The 24,458-nt window shown below is 36.8% G+C and overlaps 1 protein-coding gene across 2 annotated transcripts in view; it reads left to right on the top strand.

The window, feature by feature from the left end:
* The window catches only part of PCSK5 (proprotein convertase subtilisin/kexin type 5), a 413,215-nt gene that overhangs the window by 138,530 nt on the left and 250,227 nt on the right, over positions 1–24,458 (top strand). For both annotated transcript variants that reach the window (XM_072959607.1, XM_031677228.2), the window contains exons 6-7: positions 18,570–18,658; positions 22,291–22,463. In XM_072959607.1, coding sequence (XP_072815708.1) covers positions 18,570–18,658; positions 22,291–22,463 — 262 coding nt within the window. The remainder of the gene's footprint in view (positions 1–18,569; positions 18,659–22,290; positions 22,464–24,458) is intronic.

Genomic DNA, 24,458 nt, shown 5'->3' on the forward strand with positions numbered 1-24,458 from the left:
GTGGAGAATAACTTTGTCCCCCAAAGAAGGCTTGGCTGTTTTTTTGCCTTGGGCTATAAACTTGGCAAAGTCTAGAGTTCAGCAGGGTCAGTATATGTTTTCCATGAGAGATGAGAAAAAAAGAGCAGGTTTTCTGGTTCCCTCAACTGGTGTTACTCCTTCAAAGCCATTTCAGATGTCACCTTTTCAAATACAGAGGAGCCATCTACCAAGAATAATTATTTAGAATTTACAGTTCACGAGGCCTTTTTACACATACTCTCACTTGGCTTATAAAAATTTGTATTAGATAGGTAGTAGGTAATTATTTTGATCCCCTAGTATCTGAATTTTATTTTATATATAAGGGATGTCTGTCTTTTGAGTCTTGATGGAAAGCCAAGATTACTCTCCAGTATGGTCGCTGAAATTACCAGATACAATAGTAACTTGTTCACCCTCCCTTGCTCTAGTCTCAAGCACGAGCCATGTGGTCTAGAGTCTAAAAATCAGTAGCACGTGTGCAGGCTAGGGACAGAAAAAGACAACTGAGCTCTCACTAATTCGCTTGTGTTCTTTCTCCTTACCTCCTCCTTCTCCCAACAGATCTTTCCTCATAGAACAGCCAGATGTTTTTCTTGATCCTTCACCTCCATCTTGCTAATTCTGTGTTCCTAACAATTCTGAGCTTCCCAGTATCCTTTTAATGCACTACTTTTCTGCTTAACTAAGTCAGTTACAGCAAACAACCTGAAATTAAATGTCACTGGTGTCCCCTTTTTCTCGGGGAAGAAAATAAAATTCAAGGCAAGTTCACATAGCTTATGAAAATGAATCTGACTTCCAAACTCACTCTCTCTGTATCACATAATACACTCTAATTTGGAACACGATACTGGATGCTCCTTTTTTGAATATGGTATCCATAAGCAATGGGCATTTTTTCATTCATGGCAATAATTGTAGTTAGTTTTGAGAATTTATTGCTTATTCTATGGCATATAGTTTCATTCAGAAAAGACTTTTTGAATACCTACTAGGAAAATAACACTTAAAAACCAAGCTACTGATATACTTACAGTAGGTAGAAATTTAAGATTTGATCTATCACCTAACTAATAGAGTTAAAACACACCTTTAGGCAAGATGTGATTTGGAGACTGTTGGTTTCCCAAAAGTGTTTGATAGAACCCTAGAGTCTGTTGATGGGTCTTACAGGCTGCCCAAGTGTCACTCCAAAGGCTGTGTGGAGTGGATGTAGCTCCCTCCTCAACTAAACCACTGCCCTTTTTAAAAACCTCATTAAAATCTATTTCAGATGGTGGGATTTCTCCTAAAACTAGATTTGAATGAAAAAGTTCTGTTTGTGCATAACAGAACAAACCACTGTAAACTAGTGGTCTAGACCATAGAAACCAAGTTTTGATGAGCTGTCACTGGAGGCAAGGTAGACATTATAGGGAAGGCTTCTGGAGGTGGTGGCATTTGACCTGGGTTGTGGAAAATGACTGATGGAAGGGAATAATGTTTACCAAATGTCTGTAATGGCTGGAAGTGTCGTGGTATTTGTGGGCTCTTTAAAAGTTTTGAAATAAAATGCAGCTTCCTATTTAGCCATTTGATTTTTTTGTTGTTGTTAAGGAGAGAAGCTAGAAATTTCTTATTTTCCCTAGAGCTTCTCCTTTATCTGAAATTCAAATCTGAATATGTTTTTCCTCTATCTTCCAACCTTTTATGACCAAATCCAAACTCTAATGAGATAGCAAAGAACTCATCATGTGTTCACCATCTTTTAGCCTCACCAGTCAACTTTTACTGCCTCATGCTCTAGTTTTAACCAGTTTTTACACAGCTCTCTGAAAATAGCATGCTTCGTTCGTGCTGGAGACTGGTGAATAAGAGGCACTCAATAAGCGGTTATCATTCTACCATGCTTTGTGACTGTTAACTGTAAGATGTAATCTCGATATGCATTATGGTTATTACTAATTTAATCCAGTTGAAAGCTGAGTTTCACTTCATCCCTGCTCTGTGGCAAATCATTGCCGCCTTTTTTCCTTGAGAGAACTGGGGAAGGAAGAAAGGCCATGAAATACAAACTATTCAGATTTTCCTGGTGAAGAATTTAAAACCAGTGTCAGAAATAAGTTTTAAATGAACTTTAATTTGTTCTTATTCTAATATTCCAATTCTAAAATTGACCTAACTACCATTTTTGGTTTTGTTTCTCTTTGTCTTAACTGACTATAAATAGCTAATAGTTTAACAGAAAAAAGCTTCCCTTTATACAGAATGCTTGTTGCTAGTATTTTCCATAGATAAAATTAAGGCACTTCCATGTAGACTCTGAAAAACAAAGTGCAACTTGCAAGGAAAGAAAGTATTGTAAGTTACGTGGGGCTGTGCTCATTATCATTAATTGATTCTTAATTCTTTGCCATCAGAAAAGAAATTATAAATTAATTAACCTTTGATTTAGGTTTTTTTTTTCCTATCAGGTGTTATGTGCTGGCCTTTCTTAAAATAACAGAGTAAATCAAGTAGCATAAGCCTAAAAATATGTTTTCACTAAATAATTTTAGGATGAAAAGAGGGTAATGGGCCATGCCCATTAGTGTTTAGTGCAACTTTTGAGATAATTCCTTTGGATATTTGAAGTCTAGTAAAAATCAGCCTCCTTCTCTTTCTGTCTCATTACACACAAACATCTCTCTGATTGTATTCTTATTTAATAACTATAATGTTGATCTTAAAAACTAGGGTCAAACTTCTTAAATATTTAGCATAACTAGGAAAGAAGCAAATCAGATATAACAGGACCGACTTAAGAAACAACTTCAGATTTAGAATTTAGCTGAAAAATTAGAAATAATCATCATAAGTGAGTTATGTATACTCAAAAAATAACAGTGTTTGAGGTTAGATATTTCTGGATGTGTTTATCTTTTATCAAAATGAGGAGATTAGAATTAATTAATGAGATGAGAAATAGACTCGGTGATATTTAGGGGGATACAAGCTACAATTAGGGAAGTGTGTCTGAGCAGCACAACTGTGAACATGAAAGTCTGGTGTGGGGAAACACACTAAATGGTTGTAGGAATAACCTGGGACAAGTCTTTTTATCACTGGGAGATTTAATTGTTTCCTGTATATAAATTGGGGACAAAAAAATAGCTCCATGACTTTGTAAGAATTACAGATAAAACACATTTCATATGTTCAGGATACTATATATAGGCCCTGCTCATCTGTGTAATAATTCACAGTATTGGCGTTCCTTTAGAGGTTTTGTCATCAGGAATGCCTAGTGACATAGCAAGTGAAATGAATCTTTGACACTTTTCCTCCTGTTACTTCTCTGGGGGAAATAATTTCTATCCAATTTGAAACATTTATGTTCTGACTGTGCAAATGGCAGGAGTGGTATCTGGATTTTTGGAGGGCCAGGGAGGGTGAAATTCTCTTGGAAAAGCTAAATGAATTTCTGATCTAGGGAGATCATCACCACACTATAAAACTGGTTATTTCGAGGGCCTTGTCAAAGTCAGATTTTCATAGTCGTGTTTCAAAAAATTGAGGGGACCTTCTAAACCACTTCAAGAAAATTAATCAGAGTCTACTCGTTCTCTGGAAATCACATTTCTTTTCCCATGCGTTTGCTAAGAGGACATGGAAGAAGAGGAATGTGATCATAAATTTTGAAACAAGTCCTTAAGTTTACATGATTACTCCAAGGTTTTCTTGATTAAAAAGCCTTTTAACTCATTTAATTTTTGCATTTTATTATATGACCTAATTATTGGATATATAGCAATCTGTCCTTCAAAGAATGCCCCCAGAACTCATGCAAATACAGTAATTATTGTGATTATGAAAAGAAGTGCAACAATAAAGTAGTGGTGAACACACATCTCTGTGTGTTCCTGAGATTACAATATGCTCTCCATCCTGATGCAAGAGAAAAGTTTTAAAACAGTGATTGTTTCAACATTCTTGTTCAAAAATTTGATCTACCTTGTTTTCACCAGTTGGTGACTGGTTTCCATGGAAATGGAAATGGAATAAGCATTCCTCGTTTTAGATTCTCAGCTGCCCCATGCCAGCTGAGAGCTGTAAATGCCATTTGGTTAACAGCAAGGATCCAGAATTCTTCCATTTTAAAGTGGCAGAGGGAGAGGAAAAGAAAATGTTTGCCAAGTCATTTTGCTGTTCTCCCTTTGAAAAGGATACAGTTTTATGATTGTCTGATCTATTGACTGATGGTTATCGAACACATACTACATCCAGCAGTGCCTCTTCTGACTATTCAGTTTAAATCTCTTTTCCACCCTTCACAAAGTTTCTTACCTCATTGAGATTTAACTGGCCTGTGATCGCCTTCCTGGTTGTCCACCTGCTGTCCTAGTGATGGTCACTGAACAGGAAAGTGGTCAAAATGTTGCAAGGAGACAGTTTTGTGCTCTCAGTGATTTGAGACCTGAAGGGGGAAGAAGTAATCTGTTGATAAAGGGAGTGCATGGTGGGGGCAGAAGTTGGAAAATGATAACTCTTGAGAGAGTGTTAGTTAATTTCGCCATAAAAATTTTCCATTTCTGAGATTGTCGCCTGTAACTACTACATTTTCTGGAACTGTTAGGTAGGGAAGGTAATGAAGAATACTGTAAATAAATGCTTTAACACAAAATGTCTAAGTATCAATGGAGTTGTTTTGTTTTTTGGAGTCTGAAAAGTTGAATCAATCTTAATGCTAAAATAAAACTTGAGTAGCATTAGCACATGTTTTCTTTTATATTCTCAGATGTTTAGATCCTAGATCAAAAAGGGATGAGACACTTGTTCTTAAATATCACCCAGTGCAGTTCTGTGAACACACTTCTCTTGGGACATAAAGAGTTTCTTTGTGTTTCAATGTCTACCATTAATAAAGAAAACCCGACCTAATGACTTCCAGCCATGGGCTGCCCCTGTGTCTCTAAGTGTGGTCTCACACCTAGCCAAAGCAAGTAGTATGTCAATGAAGGAAATAAGATCCTTATCCCAGACTTAAGAAACGGCATGAATACTTCAAGAGAAATCTTGATGCTGATCATACAATTTAGAGCCTCACATTTTCTATTATCACAGTGTATTCACGGGGGAGTATTTTCTTGATTGTCTTGATATAAACAGCTTGTGCATTCCAGTGACTTGAGAGAAAAATACTTAGGACATGGAAAGGGACTTGTGTAAAATATACAGTGAACGTCAAGATAACAAGCCAGTCTGGTCCCGGCAGTGACTCAACCTCCATGACACCTCTGCTCTCAAGAGAGGGGAGCAAGTTCCTTACTCTTGTGCTTAATTTAGTCTTCCTAGTTTGGAGACTCAGTGCATGAGAGACTCGTTATTGGGATAAATGGGTGTTGGGAGGAGTAAACACTAAAAATGAGTCCACTTAAATTGGGGCCAGAGTCTTGTAATGAACAATGCAAATGATGTTTTATTTTAAACAATAAAGCTAAAATGATGAAAATACATGTAGTTTATTATCTAACAGAACATGCAGCTATAGCCATTCTTACACCAAACAAAAATGAATCATGTAGTTTTTATGTAGTATTATGAAACTTGAATTTTAGGAGAGTCATAAACAGACTCAGTTTATAAAAAATCTTAATCGGTTTTTCCAAGGGCCATTTGGAATCATTTTATTGACAAATCATTCTCATTTAAAGCCACTGTCACGTCGCCAGCCTTGTTCCATTTTCACTAAATCTCGCTCTTCAGGATTCGCTTTCAACAACACTGAATAGCCCTCAGTGTGATTAAAGCTATTCTTAAGTATTATTTGCATCGATTGTATGCAATCCTGTGTCTTTTGCAAGTTCATTAGGCAGTTGATTTGCTTGATTTGCCTTGTACTGTTTGCATTTTATGTTTACGCAGAGATAAAAAGTCCTGGCTGAAAAGGACAGGGATGCTTGAGTCGGCGGTAATTTTATTAGTAGTAGGATCATTTGTGAATCCCTCTTTTACTCACCTAGTTAGGAAACCTGATACTTACGATACCCCCCTAAAAAGAACCTGTGGGCGGTGATCCAGATAGCTTCAAAGGTGCAACTTCTGAGAATTTCTCTCAGGGAAAGTCTCAAGTTATCACTACTTTGTCCTGGCCCTGTTGAGTACATGTCAGCCTGAAGATGAATGCATGTTCTTCCATAAATTTATGTGCATTTGCTGTTGTGGAAACACTAGGACTTGGTGGCAGGAGGTCTGGGTTCAAGTTCTTTTGCAGTAAACTGAATGTATTACCTTGGTCACTTCACACATAAGAATATCCATTTCCTTTCGTATAAAATGGGAGTTAAAGTACGTGCAGTGCCAGATTATTGGAGAGGTCAAATTATATTAAATACGAGAACCCAGGTGAAATTATTTGGCAAACAATAAATGAACGCTACCACCTTCACTGATTTAATGTCTAAACTGCAAATTGTATTCAGCATTTTTTCAAATGGAAATTAGACCAGTGGATATGTAAATGATACATTATATTTGTTGAGTTGGTGAATTTACATAAAATAGTATTCAGTATTAATATCAGTTCATAGGAATTGGAGGTAGAAAAGGTAGAGCATGTATTTTTTGGTTCCCCAAAAAACATTAATAGCTATGACTGTATTTACCCTGCATGCCTAGACACCAGAGACTGGCAATTTGTACGTTGCAGGTAAATCTGCCCAGTGACTCTGCCTAAGAATGGTTTTTACGATTTCAAAGGGCTTTAAAAAAAAAAAAAAGAAGAAGAAGATATCACAGAGACTGTATGTGGCCCTATGAAGCCTAAAATATTTACTGTTTGGCCCATTACTGAAAATGTTCACCAACCCTGCTCATGAACAGAGGCAAATACCATCATAATAAAGACCCATCCCTTATATTATTTCTAAATGAAATATGACTTCTATGCTAAAATGTTGAATCAATAATTAGGGATTATGATAAATTATATGTTTGAGAGGAAGGGATTCCTGAATTGTTGGTTTCGTACTTCCATAATGTTGAGAACCTTCTGGTGTATGAGGATGTGGTTCTTAAGAGCGCTGCGGAGAGAACCAGGAATAGCAATTAATAAACAGAAGGACTGGCAGTTGCTTGGTGTGGCTGAGTTGAAATGATGATAGCCCAGTGAACAGTAGGTGTTTGAACTACTTACCTGTATTCTAGGACCTCTTTCTCAGAGTGCAAAGGGACTCTGGGACCAAGCGCCACCCACCTTCTCAGACCCCGAAGTATACTGTGGAGGGAACATCACAGGAACCCTTGGATCAGACTTCTGTGGCCACAGTTGACTGACTGTGTTGCAGACAAATAGGATTCTTAGATCATTATTTTAGATCATTATTCCTTGCAAAGTATGACTCAAGTCTTCAGAAGTGTTTTGACAGTTCATTCATGATGTGGAAGCAGTCTCAAGCAAAGTGAAGTCAAACATTTATGAGATCAGCTTTCTCTGTCAGTCAGTCATTAACAGTTTGAGCAAAACAAATATTTTTAGCCTATTTTATGGTGTATTGAATTGTATCTTTAACTGACTATTTTAGCAGAAGCAAATAGAAGCAGAACTTTACTGCTAAATGAGCATAGACTTGAGAATTATTGCCTGTTATTCAGGGTTTCTAGGCCAGTGGAATTCATTGAAACTACATTATATTATATCTATTTTCCTCACTGTTTGAATCCTTAGTGACTAATGCATTCCTCAGGATGTGGTAGGTTCTCAATAAATATTTGCTGAATGAATGATTTAGAAAAGTTCCCTAGTGATGGGCTAGGACATCGGAGTAGTCTCATTACATATAGTTAACTAGGTCATTATAATATTCATAAAATGGGAGTTTACCTATATACAGGAGTCCAGGTGAAACTGAAATACTGTCTGTGTAGGGCACATTCTAGCATCCTGGTCTCTTGTTTCTGCAACCTTGGAATTATTTATATGAGATGGTTTTCAGTATGCATTAGTAGAAGAGAAATATATATGGAAAGAAACAGACCACAAAAATCAGAATTGTAATTTGATACAGGTCATTATTTCTTTCATTATCTTTGTAGATCTTTTCCCAGTCTATCAGCATATACACTCAGTATATGCTTCATATTTCATGCCTTGGTGAGTTCTAATTATGAAATTTTCTTTTAATGATGGTGATGCGAAATTACGGGAAAATCAGTTCAGGTGTAAGGAAGAGAAAGTTGTTTTGATTGCATACCGAGCATTTTCATAAACACCAACCCCAAGTCAGAACTCTTAGAGCAGAAACTCCTGTAGCACTTTGTACATAAACCTTGATGAGCATGTACCTCAATATGTGGTAATTATTTGCATAAATCTTACAACACCCCTGTCAGAGGTCTTTGGTTGGATTGATCAGTTGAATTCATGGAACTCATTAGGCCACAAGTGGTACTTAGAGGGGTAGGTATAGAATGTACTAGTAGGGCAATATCAGCTGTACTTTTTCAGCAAGAGTGCTTCCCAGTCCCAGGACTACTTTGTGCTCGTCTCCTGTCCCACCACCACCACCCAAGTGACACCTCAGTTGTGCAAGAAAGGTCCACCGAGGCGTGTGTGAGACCACTTTACCTTGGAAGCCGCATGCTCTTAGGAACAAAATTTTTCAGTAGCCTGTGAATAGAGCATCCAGGCCACACAAGGAGGGACACACTCAATTTCAGTGTCTACTATCAGAAGCCCAAAGCCAAGACTCCTCACCATGTGCTTATGGTCCTGGCCACAGGCCTCCCACTTCATGGTCACTCAGTAACCAGGGTTCATTTTTTACCAGAAGCAACACTGCTTGGTAGCTGACATTCTACCTTTATCAGATATCCAGGGGAACAGATCTAGAAAGTTAAAACCAAAGTAATTTTTTCGTAGGTAAGGAGTACAGTTTTGTTCATTCTTTTCTCAGAATCTTTCCCACCCAAGATTGTGAGCACCACATTAGATTACTTAGCTTTTGTATGCGCCTTGCTTGGAAGATGCCTAGGACATAGGATGTGAATTATCTGGGCTTGAGGAAGGAATGAGGGAAGGTGGAAGGGAGGGTTGGGAGAGTTTGATATTGTTAATTGAAATATTCTTTGGTAGATACTTTGATAGTTTGTGCAAGAAAATAACAGCCTTCCTGACAGAGTGCATTGCTTACTTAGAAAGAAGTGTGATATTTCTATGTTCTGGAACTGTCATCATTACTTATCCTGATAAGGCAGGCAGATGTCCAGTAGGAAAGATGGGCATCATGCAGCACCCTCCAATTCCAGGGAAGAGGTGGGTCCTCCAGACCCACATCTATGAACTTCCAAGACAAAACTCCTGACTACCAGCTCACTTAGAACAGACCTAAAAAGACTCAGCAGGAATCACTAATTTCTGAATGTTCATAGTCAAGGAGTAAGGGAAACAATTTCTCAGTCCTCCACTTGTGGAAAATGAATCAGACTGTTCCCAAAGTTCTACACATGGAGTAGATCTAAGTTTCAATGACTAAACAGAACCCTCTGACAAGAGGTTAGAGAGCTTGGAGAGCAGGGGTGTGGGCTCTTAAGAGAGCCAGTGGGGTAGGAACAGCATCGTGGAATCACTCGGGGATAGAGACAGGCATGGGCACTCTGAGCGCATAGAATTAAGTTCAAGTAACAAGTGGAAGACCAACCATGAAAGCAAAAAGAGGAGCCAAAAAGCATGATGAGGTGAATTTAGAGTATTAACCAGGGAGCCAACAAAAAGGGCAGCGTTCCACCATTGTGATTAGTGTATTTCATCAAAGGCATCACTCGTACCCAAGTGCCTTGATGTTGTTGTCAGTCCCTAAAATAAGGGCAGGAAGGCTGAAAAAAAGCTGGTTACCATCTTGGTCAGGACCATGTACATGCACATATACACACAACACACGAGCCTGCGTGGGTTTTGCTGTACTTCATCATTGCATGCAGCACTGTAGCTGAGAAAGCAGCAAAAGTGAAGAACTAGGTTTTCTGATAAACCAAGCTATCTGTTCTTTCCTTCAGATGTGGGCTAGCATAGTTAACAAGGAATTCAGTTAACAATGAATAAACCATTTTCCTAGGCTGGGGAGAAAAGGACGAGAGGATATGGCAGAGGTGAGAAAGCACTTCTGAAACAGTTTACTGACCACTCAGTTTTATTTATTTTATTGTCAATATTTTGTGTTCTGACTGAAATATTCTTGTTGAATTACAACCAATATTATAGAAACTGTACAAATTCTTCAGACCTACAATGACTTTTAAACTTTAAAAATATATATATAAACTCACAAAGTTTAAAAAACAGTCGAGGTCCCTCTCGTATCCTTCACCTAAATTCCCCCAATAGGAATAATGTTTGTAACTATAGTAAAATATCAAAACCAGGAAATTGACATTAATGCAATTTATACACCTTATTCAAATTTCACCAGTTTTTACGTGCACTCGTGTGTGTGTATATGTATGTGTATGTCAAACTAACAATACTTTTAACCCTCCAAAAGAAATATTCTTTGGCTTGTTTTTAATACTTACTAGTCATTTACATACGATATATCTGATGCCAATTCTTAGTAGTGTCCTATTAACTACCTAATATTATACTGTATATTTTCATTTTATTTCCTTGCCTGCAACATATCTGCAACATAGGGCAGTTGACGAATGCTAACTTCTATTAATTTCTTTAAATATTGTATATATTATTCCTGAGGGCCCAAAGAAGGAGTCACAATGTCTATTGTTAAGTATAAAAACTGTCAAAAGTTTAAGTTCATGCTTAAGATTCTTTCATTATTAGTCTATGAAAGGATCTGTGACTATAATATTGTTTTGTGTGTCTGTTTATTTGTCATTGTCTTCGTCCAGGCTGCCCTAACAAAAAACTATAGACTGGGTGACTTAAACAACAAACCTTTATTTTTCAGTTATTTTTCAGTTGAGGCTGGGAAGTCCAATATTAAGGTACTGGTAGATTTGGGTTTTGGCTTGTAGGTGGCTGCCTTCTTACAAGGTGACGGGAAAGAAAGGAAGCAATCTCTCTCATTTCTTTTCTTTTCTAAGAAGAGATAAGATGGACGGGCTCTCATCCCAACATGAGGTTACCACCCTCATGACCTAATTACCTCCCCAAGTCCTCGACTCCAGATATCATCACATGGTGATTGGGGTTTCAGTATGTGAAATGGGGGTGGGATAGACAGGAACAGTCAGTCCATAGCAGTTATTTTGAATGAGTTTTCCCGAGTTTCTTTCTAGTATAATAAAAGAAAATTTAATATTATTGAAGCCTTAGGGACTATGTATAATTGTAGTCACACCAGAAGCTATTATCTTAATTGTCTCACAAAAACTAGTCCCCAAAAGTGGACTGGGTGATTTTCTTCTTTTTAAAAATTTTACTTTACTTTTTTTTTCCTCTTGTATGTTTCTCAAGCTTTCTGCTGAAGACAGCTTTTTTCAGCTATTTTCCCTTCTTCAGCTTTCATTTTTAAGATTCCTAACATTTCCTCCTTATAACTCAAGTTGAATAATTTATCATGGAGAGTCTATAAAATATATTGTCAAATATGTCTGTCATCAATAGTAATGAAGAAATAAAGTTGCCTCTACCCCACAAGATAAGGGAGATAGCAAGCAAAGAAGTCATGAAATCTTGGCAATCATTCAAATGTGGGCCCCTTGCTTGGGAGAGTGAAATGGCGTTATATAAGGACCCAGGAGATCCAGATCTAGTCTTTGTCCTGTCATTGTTTATACCTTCCAATCACTGTCTGACGCACTAAATATTCTCATTTGCAGAGTACGAAAAGTAAAGTCTGTTTTGCTTACTTCACAGGGTTGAAGTGAGAATCCAATGAGGTTAAAATACTTTGAAAAGTGGAGAGTGTGGTACAAACATAAAGTGGTAATATTAACAAGAACATGAGCTGTCAAACAGCAATTCTAAGTGGTACATGGGAGAACACCTCACCCACATCACAGTTTCTTGCTTTCCCCTCCCTTTCTAACGGGGCTTTTGAAATAGATCCAAATGGAAGGTTTTCACGTAGATTTAAACAAAATCAAAATATGCCAAAGATGGGCACACCAGATGTCAAAAGGGAATAGAAACAGTGGAGGAGGGGACGGGGGCATAGAATCCATGCATAGTTAAAGATGTTTGTTCCGAGGAAGAAAAGAAATAGAAAGTAGTCTTTCTCCAACTTGCCATGGCTTGATTCTGTTCGTGTATAACTTTGACTTTTAAGCAATGCAGTGATATCTGTAACGGAGACCTTTTACACATGACCTGATATCTCTGACTCATTGCTGAGCTTACTCGCATCTTGTCTTCAGATTCATGGTAAATCTCAAATGAGTTTGTATTTCCATCCCCGCTAACTCGTATGAAGGAAAAAGTTCACAAAGCAGTGTGATTGGAGGACTTGGAGACAAAGCAAATAAGAAATTTAGGTAATATTTTACTACCTAGCAAGATGTAATAGACCACATGAATTTATATTTTAGATTCTCTTCACCTAACTTGTTTATGTTCACAGTATTACAGATATGTGCTAACAGGCCCTCTCTGATCTGATTTTCTATCTTTTCGATCATTCAGCCAGGGTAAAACCTCGAGACCTATCATTATAACAGTTTATTGTTGAGGGTGTAACAGATAGAAAACTTTCTTTTCCTGAGTAAGAAAAAGCAGTAGGACAAAGACAGACATGGTTTTTAAGTCAAGATGCTCATTAAGAGCCAAAACGGTTTATTCAAGAAAAAATTACATAAAACATCTTACACTCACTAGGGTCCTGGCAGCAATGACAATATCCTTAAGAGATTCAGAGAAGTGATGCATTTTTAAGTCCTAGTTTGTCTGAATGCATTTTATTTCAGATGATGTCCAATTTATTCTTTTATTTTTTATTTTTATTTATTTTTTTTTATTGAAGTACCATCAGTTACAGTATGTCAATTTCTGGTGTACAGCACAATGTCCCAGTCTTATTTTAAGTCACTGGTTTATTTATCCTTATAAAATTTACATAATGAGGTTATTTTCTAGAAGTCTCAGGAAATATGTATCTTAGTAATATTGTGAACATATTCAAGAAAGCTAAACAGGTGACTCATTTTCCAAGGGACTTTATGTGGGACTTGTCTAGTAAAGTTCTTATTTAGGTGGAGGTGGGTCAGAGTGTAATCTAATTGTTTTCTGGACTAAAATCTACTAAAACTTTCTTCTTATGCTGAAAATAATTTAAATGCTCATACTGTGTCATCCCTGAAGAAGCATACATCTGAAAAACAGATTTTGTCTGTTTTGTGACTTTCATATTTAACTGACATTGTGAATGTACTTTTTGCTGACATTTTGTTCTGTGGGAGAAGGAAGAAATTGAATCATGTTCACGTACTTGAATAGGTCATGATGATATCAATTGTTCTGTGATCTATTTTAAATCCATGTCAAAACAGAGTCCAACGGAGATATAAAAATAAAAAAGATGACTAGTACTTTACTTGAAATAATAATCATTGTCATCTGAAGAGTGGGCTGTTTACTGTAGTTGAGCTAGCAATTTGGACCCTCAATTACAGTATGCTGCAATATATGACTTAACTGATGTTTAAAATATATGTGTCAGCAGTAGAGTATAACTTTCCTGTCTCCCCAAAATAGTCCCTATATCATAATGTAGAGCCCTGTACAGAAACTGTTACTAGAAATGTTTTTATAAGGAAAATAGTCACTCTGTTCTTCACTTACATTCACTGTACATTACTGATGCACATAGTATGTGAAAGGTGTTATTGCATTTTAGAAATACAGAACCAAGTTACTTCTTCTATGTTTTAATAATATGGTAGAATAGATATTCAATTAAACTCCCCTGCTACAGTACATCCAAAACTCCTGGGAGTATATTAAAGAACTTTTCAGTGCATGGTCAAGCTAATGGGACACCAGCAGTATTTCTCTGGGAAAGCTCAAATCTATAAACTAGGTGGGCAGTAGGTGGACACTAGGCATTTCCCAGGGTGACTGACCAATCCCAGCCAGCCTGGAGCTGGATTTTAAAAAGTGCAGGGATGGCAGGAGACAAGGCCTTGGTCCAAAGGTCTGAGAGAGGATTTCTGCATAAAACAGAACCCCCAAGGCACTAGCTTCAGTACAGTAACTATAGAAAAAGAAAGCCTACACAGAGAGATGGAGGATGTATTTGATTTTCTCACCATGGGTAAGAAAGTGGGAGAAGAGGATAAATAATTACTTTTGAGGATAACTAACTGCTCTTGTGGAATTTGCACCTGTAAACCATATTACTTGTATGGCCCAAATTTTAAACTTGGTTGAACATATCCTGGTTGGTGTAGCCCAGGATAAATGGCAGAAGCGAATTTAATTCTTGTTTTTTAAAAAATGCATTTCCCAAAGACTTCACAAAGGTAAAAGCCTAAACGATGGGATATCCTAAATGGACAATTCACCAATTACATGGGAGAAAGATCACCATGAAAAGAAGCCAGTAGAAAAAACAAGTAGAATTAGATTCACCTATTTAGAATTATTAGATGTAATGCATATGTATCAAGAAATGAACGTCAAAAAGTATTTTTTAAAAAAACTGACTGTCCCAATTAAACAGGTGGATTTGAAAAAAGAACTTCAAAAAATAAAACATATAGTAACTGAAAAGAATAATGCAGTGAAATGATTAAACAGTCATGGCTGAAGATAGGATAAATGAAATATAGGACTCAGCAAGTTACACAGAACACAGCCAAAAGAGAGAAGGATATGGGAAGGCGAGATTGAAGATTAAGATAGTGTGAAAGGTCTAATGTATGCTTAATTGGGATTCTGATAAGAGGAACCACCATAGAATGATGTGAAGGCAGTTTTCAAAGGTAGTACCTGAGGTTTCTGAAGATTTAAACATTAAACTGAGGCTTAGGAATTCCAAGAAAGAATTTTTTTTAAATCTACACATATTGCATCTTAATGAACCTGCAGAATAGAAAAGACAAAGATCTGAAAAGCATCCAGAGAGATCTAGATTGCCAGATGGCTGATTTCTTACCAGAAACAATGGAAGCAAAGAAGCAGTGGAATGGTATCTTTGAAGTGCCATTAGTCTAGAATTCTACATCCAGTGAAAGTAGTTTTTAAGAACAACAGTAGAATAAAGTCATTTTCTGAGGTTACCGAAAGCCTCTCTGAAGAGTGCATTTATAGAATGTTCTTCAGAAAGAAATCAGTGATCCTGGAAGGAAATAGGAGCTACAGAAATCAACATAGCAAAGAATGTCTTTATAAAACTAAACAAACATTGATTGTTTAAAATAGTAACAGTCACGGGTGATTTCTAGAGTTTAAAAATCCAATGTATAACTATAAATAGGGGGAGATCATGTCAAGAGGTGGGTAATCAGAGTTAAAACATTAAGTCTGTATTGTTTGGGAAAAATTGAAAAAAGTATTAATAACTTTAGACTTTGTGATCTTAGATATCCATGATCAAATATCGAGGATAACCACTAAGTGATAGATAGAACACGTAACATCCAAACTAGCACAGGTTAAAAAAAATACAGAAATGAACGTGAATATATGAATAGATACAATCACTGTAAATGGACTAACTCTTAAAGACAAAGATAGCCTAGCTCCCCCTTCAAATAACTATATTCTATTTATGAGACTTAACTAATATGAACACAAAATGTTTGAAAGTAAAAGGATCAAATGGTACATAATTTAAATGTTAACCAGATACCATTAATTTTGTTATTGCAAGAACCATAGAGTGTTACTATATATTCATAAACAATTTGCTTCACTAGAGAGATTTGATAATTCCATTCTAAATGCAATAAAAATTGATAGCAGTGCGAAGACCATTAACAAATCCACAATGTGATGAACAAGCTTGACATAATGGAACAATTGGGAACATACATTCTTTCAACCACATGGAACATTTATAAAAATTGATCACATACTTGGCCATTTTCTGAGTCTCACAAAATTCAAACGATTGCTTCATAAAAATTATTTTATCATAAGGTAATCAAGTTACTGATATCAAAAACATAAACACCTGCATACTTTTGAAATTTTAAAATTGTACTTCTAAATAACTCATGGGGCATAGAGTAAACCAGAGCAGAATTAAAAACAGATGTCCTATGATCCAGTAGCACTTGAATTAATTAATGATAGAGCAATGAAGTATAAGAACAGTAGCCTCATAAAGGGAATTTGACATTTGAATAAAAACAACTTACACCATGAAGTCATATGCAATAAAAGGCTAACGAAGAATCATAGTAAGTAATTGCCATGCTCATGGGAAAATTAGTAGTTTAGCTTGAGGCTTACAAAAAAAAGATGTTTTTTCTTTTAAAAAGAGATCATTTTTCTGATGATTAAAGTGGTATAACCAGATATCAGAAGGGCAAGATGATTTTGAGTACATCAAAATTAAATGCCGTGTGTGACAACCTAAAATTGCTACAAAAAAGATTGTTATGTTGGAGTCTATTTGCAGCAGATATGATGGAAACGCAACAAGTAATTTGGGCAAAGGGCGTGCAAAGGTTATTCACAAAACAAGAAACAGAAATAGCTAATAAATATTTGAAAAGATGTACAGTATCAAGTGTAATCAGAAGTGATAAAGAGGGGAAGCAACAAGGGATAATGTTCATGTCAGCTTGGCCAGGATGAAAAAGATTGAAAAGCTCACACATCAGGGTTTATACATGCAGGGGCTTGTCCAGATGTTTTCTCCATTCTTCATATTGTCAGTTTGGCTTATGGTCTTTTTTGGTCATGCACAAAATTTTGCTGTTTTGTAGTAATATTTATCAGTCTTGCAGTTTTTATGAGGTTCAGTTATATTACTTTCATCTTCTGTTAACAATTCGACAGTATATTCTGTACTCTTTGATCCAGTAATGCCACTTTTAGAAATTTGTCCCAAGGTAGACATAAAATTATATATAGACAAGACTGTTCTTTGTAGCCTCTTTAATACTAGTAAAAACCTGGGTAAATTTCTAGGAATAGATTGTGTTGCATCTATATACATGTATATATATATATAGCATATGTATACACACACACACACATTCATATATGTGTATATATATGCCATTTGTATATGTAAATTTATTATACTTAAAAGAGTATAAGGAACGATAGTAACCGTTTAAATGACACAGAAAGATACGCATGGCACTGCTAAGTGGAAAAAGCAGGATATATCTCTTCTGTATCACCTGGTATGTACCTGTCAGTTGTAAGCGGCACCTGTTTATAGCTGTACAGACGACAGTTATATCCCATGATGAGTGTGTAGAATATGCTGTAAAATGAAAAGTACTAAAGTAGAATTTGAGGGGCCTGAGGTTTAGTCACTGTTTTCGACAGATCTCTTTACACCTCAGGGCCTCCGTAAGTGCCCTTATCTCTAAAAATGCAGGAAGGGAGGTGGGCATTGGACCTGCTTAGCAGTGAGAAGTACACCACAGTGGGTGTCACACCCTCCTCCTGCATCCAGGACGGGCGTTAGTCATCAGTCCTGTCTTCTTTCTCTGGGCTGAGCCACGCCCCAGAATTCCCAGCACACACGGTGTTAGGCCACCACTCCTAAGCAGGTTGTCCTTGGCGCCTGACACTTCTTTGCCATCCTTGGATAAGGTGATCTTAGAAGTCCTTTCAACTAAAAGATTTTTCTGATCAAAGAACAAAGTTATTTACTGTGGTGAGAAATAACAAGGAATATCTTTCGAAAAATATTGTACTTTTCTGGCAGCCTCAGTTTAAAAAAGCAGTATAAAGGTGAAAACAAACAGATGAAACAGATTTTGAGACTATATTTTCTTAAGTAAAATATTTCAACATGTAATTGATATAAAAAATTAATGAGTTATTTTACATTGTCTTTTCATACAAGATCTTTGAAGTCCAGTGTGTATTTACAGCAATCCCATTTTAGAAGATAAATTTTCATTGGAGATCCTTGATCTGTGTTTGAATTTCCAGTTTAAAAAGTAGATTTTCATACCCACATCCTTAAATTTTCTAATAATTTAATTGAAATCAAAATTAAATAATTTTATTTATTTAAAATTAAACATAATTAAAATTAAATTTAATTAAAATTAAATAAAGTTAAAAATTAAGATAAGGTCACACTAGCCCCATTTCAAGTACCCTCTTAGCCGCACGTGGCTGGTGGTTACCATATAGGACAGCAAAAGTGTGGACAACACAAGGAAACATAAAATTTTATCTTAGCTTTCAAGGAGAATTTCTACTTAAGAAAGTGAGATATCAAAAATAAACATACAAGACTGTAATTCCAAAACAGAATATACTTAAGTGCTTAAAGTTATGGACAGAGCAAGTGCTACTTGGGTACGAAGTTCCAGAAACACCCACAGCTTGCTACCTACATTGTCCGCCACTTTGAAGTCTGGGTGGTGGCAAGGACGTGTTGAATTTGTGAGAATGAGGTGTCTTGCTTTAGAAAGTGTGTGTGTTCTCCCTGCAGGCATGGGACCCGCTGTGCTGGAGAAGTGGCCGCCGCAGCAAACAACTCTCACTGCACAGTTGGAATTGCTTTCAACGCCAAGATCGGAGGTATGGGAAAGAAACTTCCACAGATAGAGAACCAAGCTAAGAACTCTCATGCTAACTGGTTTTCAGAACCCTTTTTGAACCAGAGACAGGCATATGTTTGCATAATCGTGTTTGACGAGTGCTAACAGCAAACTGACTGTGTTAACCAGTGTTATTAAATCCAGTTAAAGACTTCTGAGTGGTCCCCCTAACGTGTTGCAAACACAAGCATTTCTTTCTTTAAACAGGCATGAAAAAAAGATTGTCCAGCAGTGAAGTTGCAGCCATTGGCATCTGTACTGGACTATACAATTGGGACCTAGGTCAGAAAGAACTAATAATATAAATACCAGGTCATAATATCGCTATGGAAAGAAGCATTTTGGAATTCTATCAAAGCAGAAAATATTGTTTTTCTTTTCCTTAGGCTTTACAAAAAGTTCCTTTTCATTGGAATTAAAAAAGTAAATAGTAAAATCTCCTTTTACAGTCCCAGAATGTAGTCATACTGTTACTATTAATAATTGCAGATTACACACACACACACACACAAACACACACACATGTAGACTTACATACACATATGCTTACTACAAGGACCCGACCAAAGCAGTATAAATTTAGACATTAATAGAAGCAAACCCTTACTTCCCCATTTACAGTCATCTTTGTCTGTATAGCCTGGTGCCGCAGCCACAGACAAATGGAAGGAAAACATTGTAAGAGATGGTATAGATCCTATTGGCATCTCCTAAAGGGTACCGTAAGATGAATTTCCTGGAACCAGGCTGACATCCTTGATTCCACTATATTATTTGTTTCCAAATGGAGAACAGAGTTGGACCTAAAAAATGAAAATGATAGTCCTTTCTAGGCTAAGTGTAGACATTTGTGATGTGAAATAATTGGGGTATATCATAATGGTGCTAAGAATAGATTTTCTGAGATCATCTTGTGTGTCAGTCCTCAGTAAATTTGCCCTCTTTTTTCCTTTATTTCATCACAGATTTTTAAGAGTGTGGCAGCTTGTTAACCAGTAATTAGCTGAATTCTGAGGGCATCTGCTGTGTGTCAGGGGAAGGTTCACAGAGGAGTTATGGGAAGGAGACAGACCTCCTCTGAAGAACCATGAGGGTGCTGGAGGCTCCTGCTCTCCTGAGGACAGTCAGATGACTGGTGTCTACCGGGCAAACCCACTTACTGCCCAGCACACACATACTCACATACAGACACACGTCCAGGTCCCTGCCTTTCCTCTTCATCACTAACCCAGCATTTCTGACCTGGAGGAAGTGAAGGGATGAACTTGTGAACCTTACAGATGAACTGCTGGCCTAGCTGAGCAGGACCTCTGAAAGAAAAGAGTGTATAACAGTGAGTGACAAGTGCCCTGTCCTTCTAAAAACAAGAACATTGTAAATTATAAACGTAATCCCCTTAGGCCCAAGGCATGAAGGCTTGCGGTTAGTTAAGTGAAGAAAACGGAACCTTTCGTCTTTTAACTTGGGAAAACAAAATTCTTATTCATCATTTTTTGGTCAGAAAATTAGTATTACCTTCTAGGAATGATTCTTATCAAGCATTTTTTTCATGGGCTTCACATAAATTGCATGATGCAGAAACTAAATTCAGGTGTTGTGTAGATACTCCTGTGTTTAGACATACTGGTTAGATTACTTTGGAGTGCTTAGTCCAGTATTTATTTCAGACCTCCCTGTACTAAAATAGTTCCATTCTGTGCTTTTAAATAGAAGGTAAGACTAGGAAGTAGTTCATCTTCATTTGGTAAAAACCATGCAGGTGAACTTTGAATATTCACGTCAAATCAAAACAAACCAGTAGCTGCTAAGGACCCAGTATATGCAGAGCGCCCTGCTGGGAATTTTCCTTCCACAAAACAAACTGCTGACAAGCTTTCTAAGTACAGTTTCCATCCCATAAGTTTTAAAGAGACTTGTTCAAAACCTTTGCTCTCCACATCATCTGTTTATGTACATCTCCTTTCAAAATACTTAAGTCTAGAGGAAAAGATAGTCAAGAGACGTAGCAACCAAATGCAATGTCTTCAGGGATGCTTTGGGTAAATTTAACTGTTGACTGGGTGTTTATTTCCATTATGTTTTTGGAAAAAATATTAAAGGATAGAGTGTCATAGCTGTCATGTAATTTAAAATGGCTTAGCCTATTAGTTATATTTTTAGATGAAGAAAATGTGGCAAAATGTTAACAGTAGTTGAGTACTGGCTGTATCCATGTTCATTGTCATTCTTTCTGTTTTTCTGTGTTTATAGTTTTATAGTTAAAAAAGTACAAAGGTGTGTTTCCTTCAAGAATATTTTTATATTCTACCAGAATTCCCACCTCAAACCACATAGCATTTAAAGCAGTCTGATTTGAGGTTTTATTATTTAATCCTCATTTATTGGTAACCAATTAAAACTTAAAATCCTACCAGATAGCAAGACTTTCCCATGGAGTAAGTTTGGGCTGTAAAGATACAATTTTAAATGAATATAGTGTCTCAGTGATGGTATTTAGAGTTAGCTTAAGGAAAGATATGTTTGCTTAACGATTAGATTTTTATTGTTGTTATGAGTCTCCTCAACAAAAAAAGGGAAAGCTTGGTATTTGACATATAATTTATTTTTTAGTATCTTAGTGTCTATTTTTGCAAATTAAGGTTAATAATAAATGCCTATCTATCTGGTGGGAATACTTACATGAAAATTAATGAACATTGCCAAAACCCTTTGAGAATTGTGTGATGTGTTACATGCACAGAGGGCATTCTCATTTATTATTTGACTTATAAATAACTTGGCAAAGAAGTGATATGTTAAGTTCACATCAGTCGTACAGATTAGGAGGTAATATTAAGTATGGAGGAAATTGGACTACTCTAACTTGGCAGCTCTCCAAATTTTGGAAGACTGCTGGAGTGAGAATGTTTTATACCAATTATGAGCACAAGTTATCTAATGAGAAATTTAGGGAAGATGGATTTCTTGAGACTTTGTCAAGTACTCACTCAGGAATTAAGAGGAGGGAGAGAATGTGGAAACTTAGAAAAAGAGAACAATGGATAAAGTTTTTCAAGAAAATTTACTCTTTTACAAGCAATGTAACTTCCTTTCCCCACAAGAAAGCTTCGGAAAAATCTTGCCCTATCGTTTCCTGCTCATTTTTTTTGTGTGTTCTTTTTTTTAAATTGAGTTATAGTCAGTTTACAATGTTGTATCAGTTTCCAGTGTAGAGCACAATTTTTCAGTTACACATGAACATACATATATTCATTGTCTCATTCTTTTTCTCTGTGAGCTACCATAAGATCTTGTATATATTTCCCTGTGCTATACAGTATAATCTTGTTTATCTATTCTACATGTGCCTGTTGGTATCTACAAATTTCCAACTCCCAGTGTGTCCCTTCTCACCCCCCTCCCCCCTGGCAACCACAAGTTTGTATTCTGTGAGTCTATGAGTCTGTTTCTGTTTTGTATTTATGTTCACTTTTGTTTAAGATGTTCTTTAAATGTTGATAAAGTTTATTCTTTCCTTAAAAAAAAAATGCTACGATTGAAATATGTCTTGGTCTGTTTGGGTGTCATACAGTTAAGCGTCCAGTAGAGTTATTTCCCCTTTCTGTCTTGAAGGAGTTCGAATGCTGGATGGAGATGTCACGGATATGGTTGAAGCCAAGTCAGTTAGCTTCAATCCCCAGCACGTACACATTTACAGCGCCAGCTGGGGCCCAGATGATGATGGCAAGACTGTGGACGGACCAGCTCCACTCACCCGGCAAGCCTTTGAAAACGGCGTTAGAATGGTAAGTCTTAAAAGCACCTTAACTCAAACTGTCGATTGGTGATAATTCGCATATGAAGTCATCTCTGAGCTCTAGGCTGAGCCGGTAGACAGGTTCATGGAGAGGGATGCCAAACCTTTAGGGGTCTGTGTTGTTACCTTTTCTGCAGATCAGCTAAGGGCTTAGAGAGTTTCCTCTGATGAAAACAGAGGAGTATTTGGATGCTTAGATTTGTTCAAAGGAAATACTCATTAATATGTTAATACTCATCTGTATGTTAATCTTGGATTTGGAGAAATAAGTTCTCCACTGTGAGACTGAGAATTGAAAATGTTGAAACTGTCCAGTTGGTGTTGATAGATCATCCAGCAGCGCCCTTCTGGGCATCTCCCTTGTGCAGTCTCTTCCCTCGCTTCACCTGTGTCCCAGGACAATATGATTTTTATGGCTGTTACCACATTCCCTAACCAGGCAGCTTAACTCATCTTCCTTGACTTTACTAAAAACTTCCTCCCCGCAAAACTGACCATATAATCTAATGTAACAAAATATCTGTTTCAAATTACAGACCTTAAGAAATGCTACCTTATTTGAATATAGTAAAAAAAAAAAGGGGGGGGGAGGCTATATACTTACAATCCTGAAAGGAGCAGAGGTCCACCAGAAGCAATTCCTTTCTCTTCCTTACTTGTGAATAGACCATTGAGTGATTTAAAGCATACATTTTTTAATTTAGAAAAATTTTATTGAAGTATTATTGATTATAGTATTATAAATTACAGAGGCACAATATAGTGATTCACAATTTTTAAAGGTCATACTCCATTTATAGTTATTATAAAACATTGGCTGTATTCCCCCTGTTGTACAATGTATCCTTGTAGCTTATTTTATACTTAATAGTTGGTACTTCTTAACCCTCTATCCCTATATTGCCCCCCCACCCCCACTGGTAACCTGAGGTTTGTTTTCTGTGTCTGAGTCTTTCATCATGTTCATGTTAGGCCATCACTGATCGCAGCCTAACCTCTTTTTGCTTCCTCATTTCTTTTTACTTTGTAAGAATATAAGCATACTCCACTCTTATTTTTAATTGAATATAGTTGATTTACAATCTCGTGTCAGTTTTAGAGGTACAGCAAAGTGATCCAGATGCACACGTATTTTTTCGGATTATTGTCTATAATGGGTTATTACAATATATTGAATCAGTTCCCCGTGCTATACAGTAAATCCTTGTTGCTTATCGATTTTATGTGCAGTGGTTTGCATCTGTTAATCCCATACTCCTAATTTATCCCTCCCCCCTACGCTCCCCTTTGGTAACCTGAGTGTTTTTTCCTGTGTCTGTAAAGCGTGCTCCACTCTTTCTCACCATAGGCACGTGCTGCTTTCTCTGCAGTGTGCAGTCCTTGCCTCTCTCCCATGACCCACTACGATACAGACAAACCCTATTTGACCATCAGACGTCAGCTGAACTATTACCTCTCCCCAGAAGCCTTCTCACTGCCCAAACTAGAACTGCGTATATGTGATCCCTCTCCTATACTTGCTCTTCTCACTGGTGGCATGTATAGTCTTTATCATATTGTGCTTTATATTAGAGTTAGTTTTCCTGTATCTTCCTCACTAAATGGTAAGTTCCTAGAGAGCAGAACTTGTGTTCTATGCATCTTTATGGGCTTTACAAAAGCCATAAAGCACATTGAATTCTAGTGGGTACTCAGTAAATGTTTGTTGAATTTAATTTAATTTACTGCGAATTATGCTAACCATAGGGTTGTTATAAATTCAGCCCAGATTTGGAGCAGTGGAATGCATGCATTTCATTAATGTAATGTAGCTGGAGGACAAATAATTATGATTCTTCCACCTTTGTGGGATTGGTGCTAGAGTTTTAATCAGAAGGCTGAGCTAGGCTGTCTCCTGGTTATTCTGAAATAGATTGGAGGGAAAGCTTCTGCACTTGCTCTGTACGTACTTTCTAACTCAGAGATAGTCCGTATTTGGTTAAGA

The sequence above is a fragment of the Vicugna pacos genome, chromosome 4, assembly GCF_048564905.1.
Source record: "Vicugna pacos chromosome 4, VicPac4, whole genome shotgun sequence".
In the NCBI taxonomy this organism is placed as follows: domain Eukaryota; kingdom Metazoa; phylum Chordata; class Mammalia; order Artiodactyla; family Camelidae; genus Vicugna; species Vicugna pacos.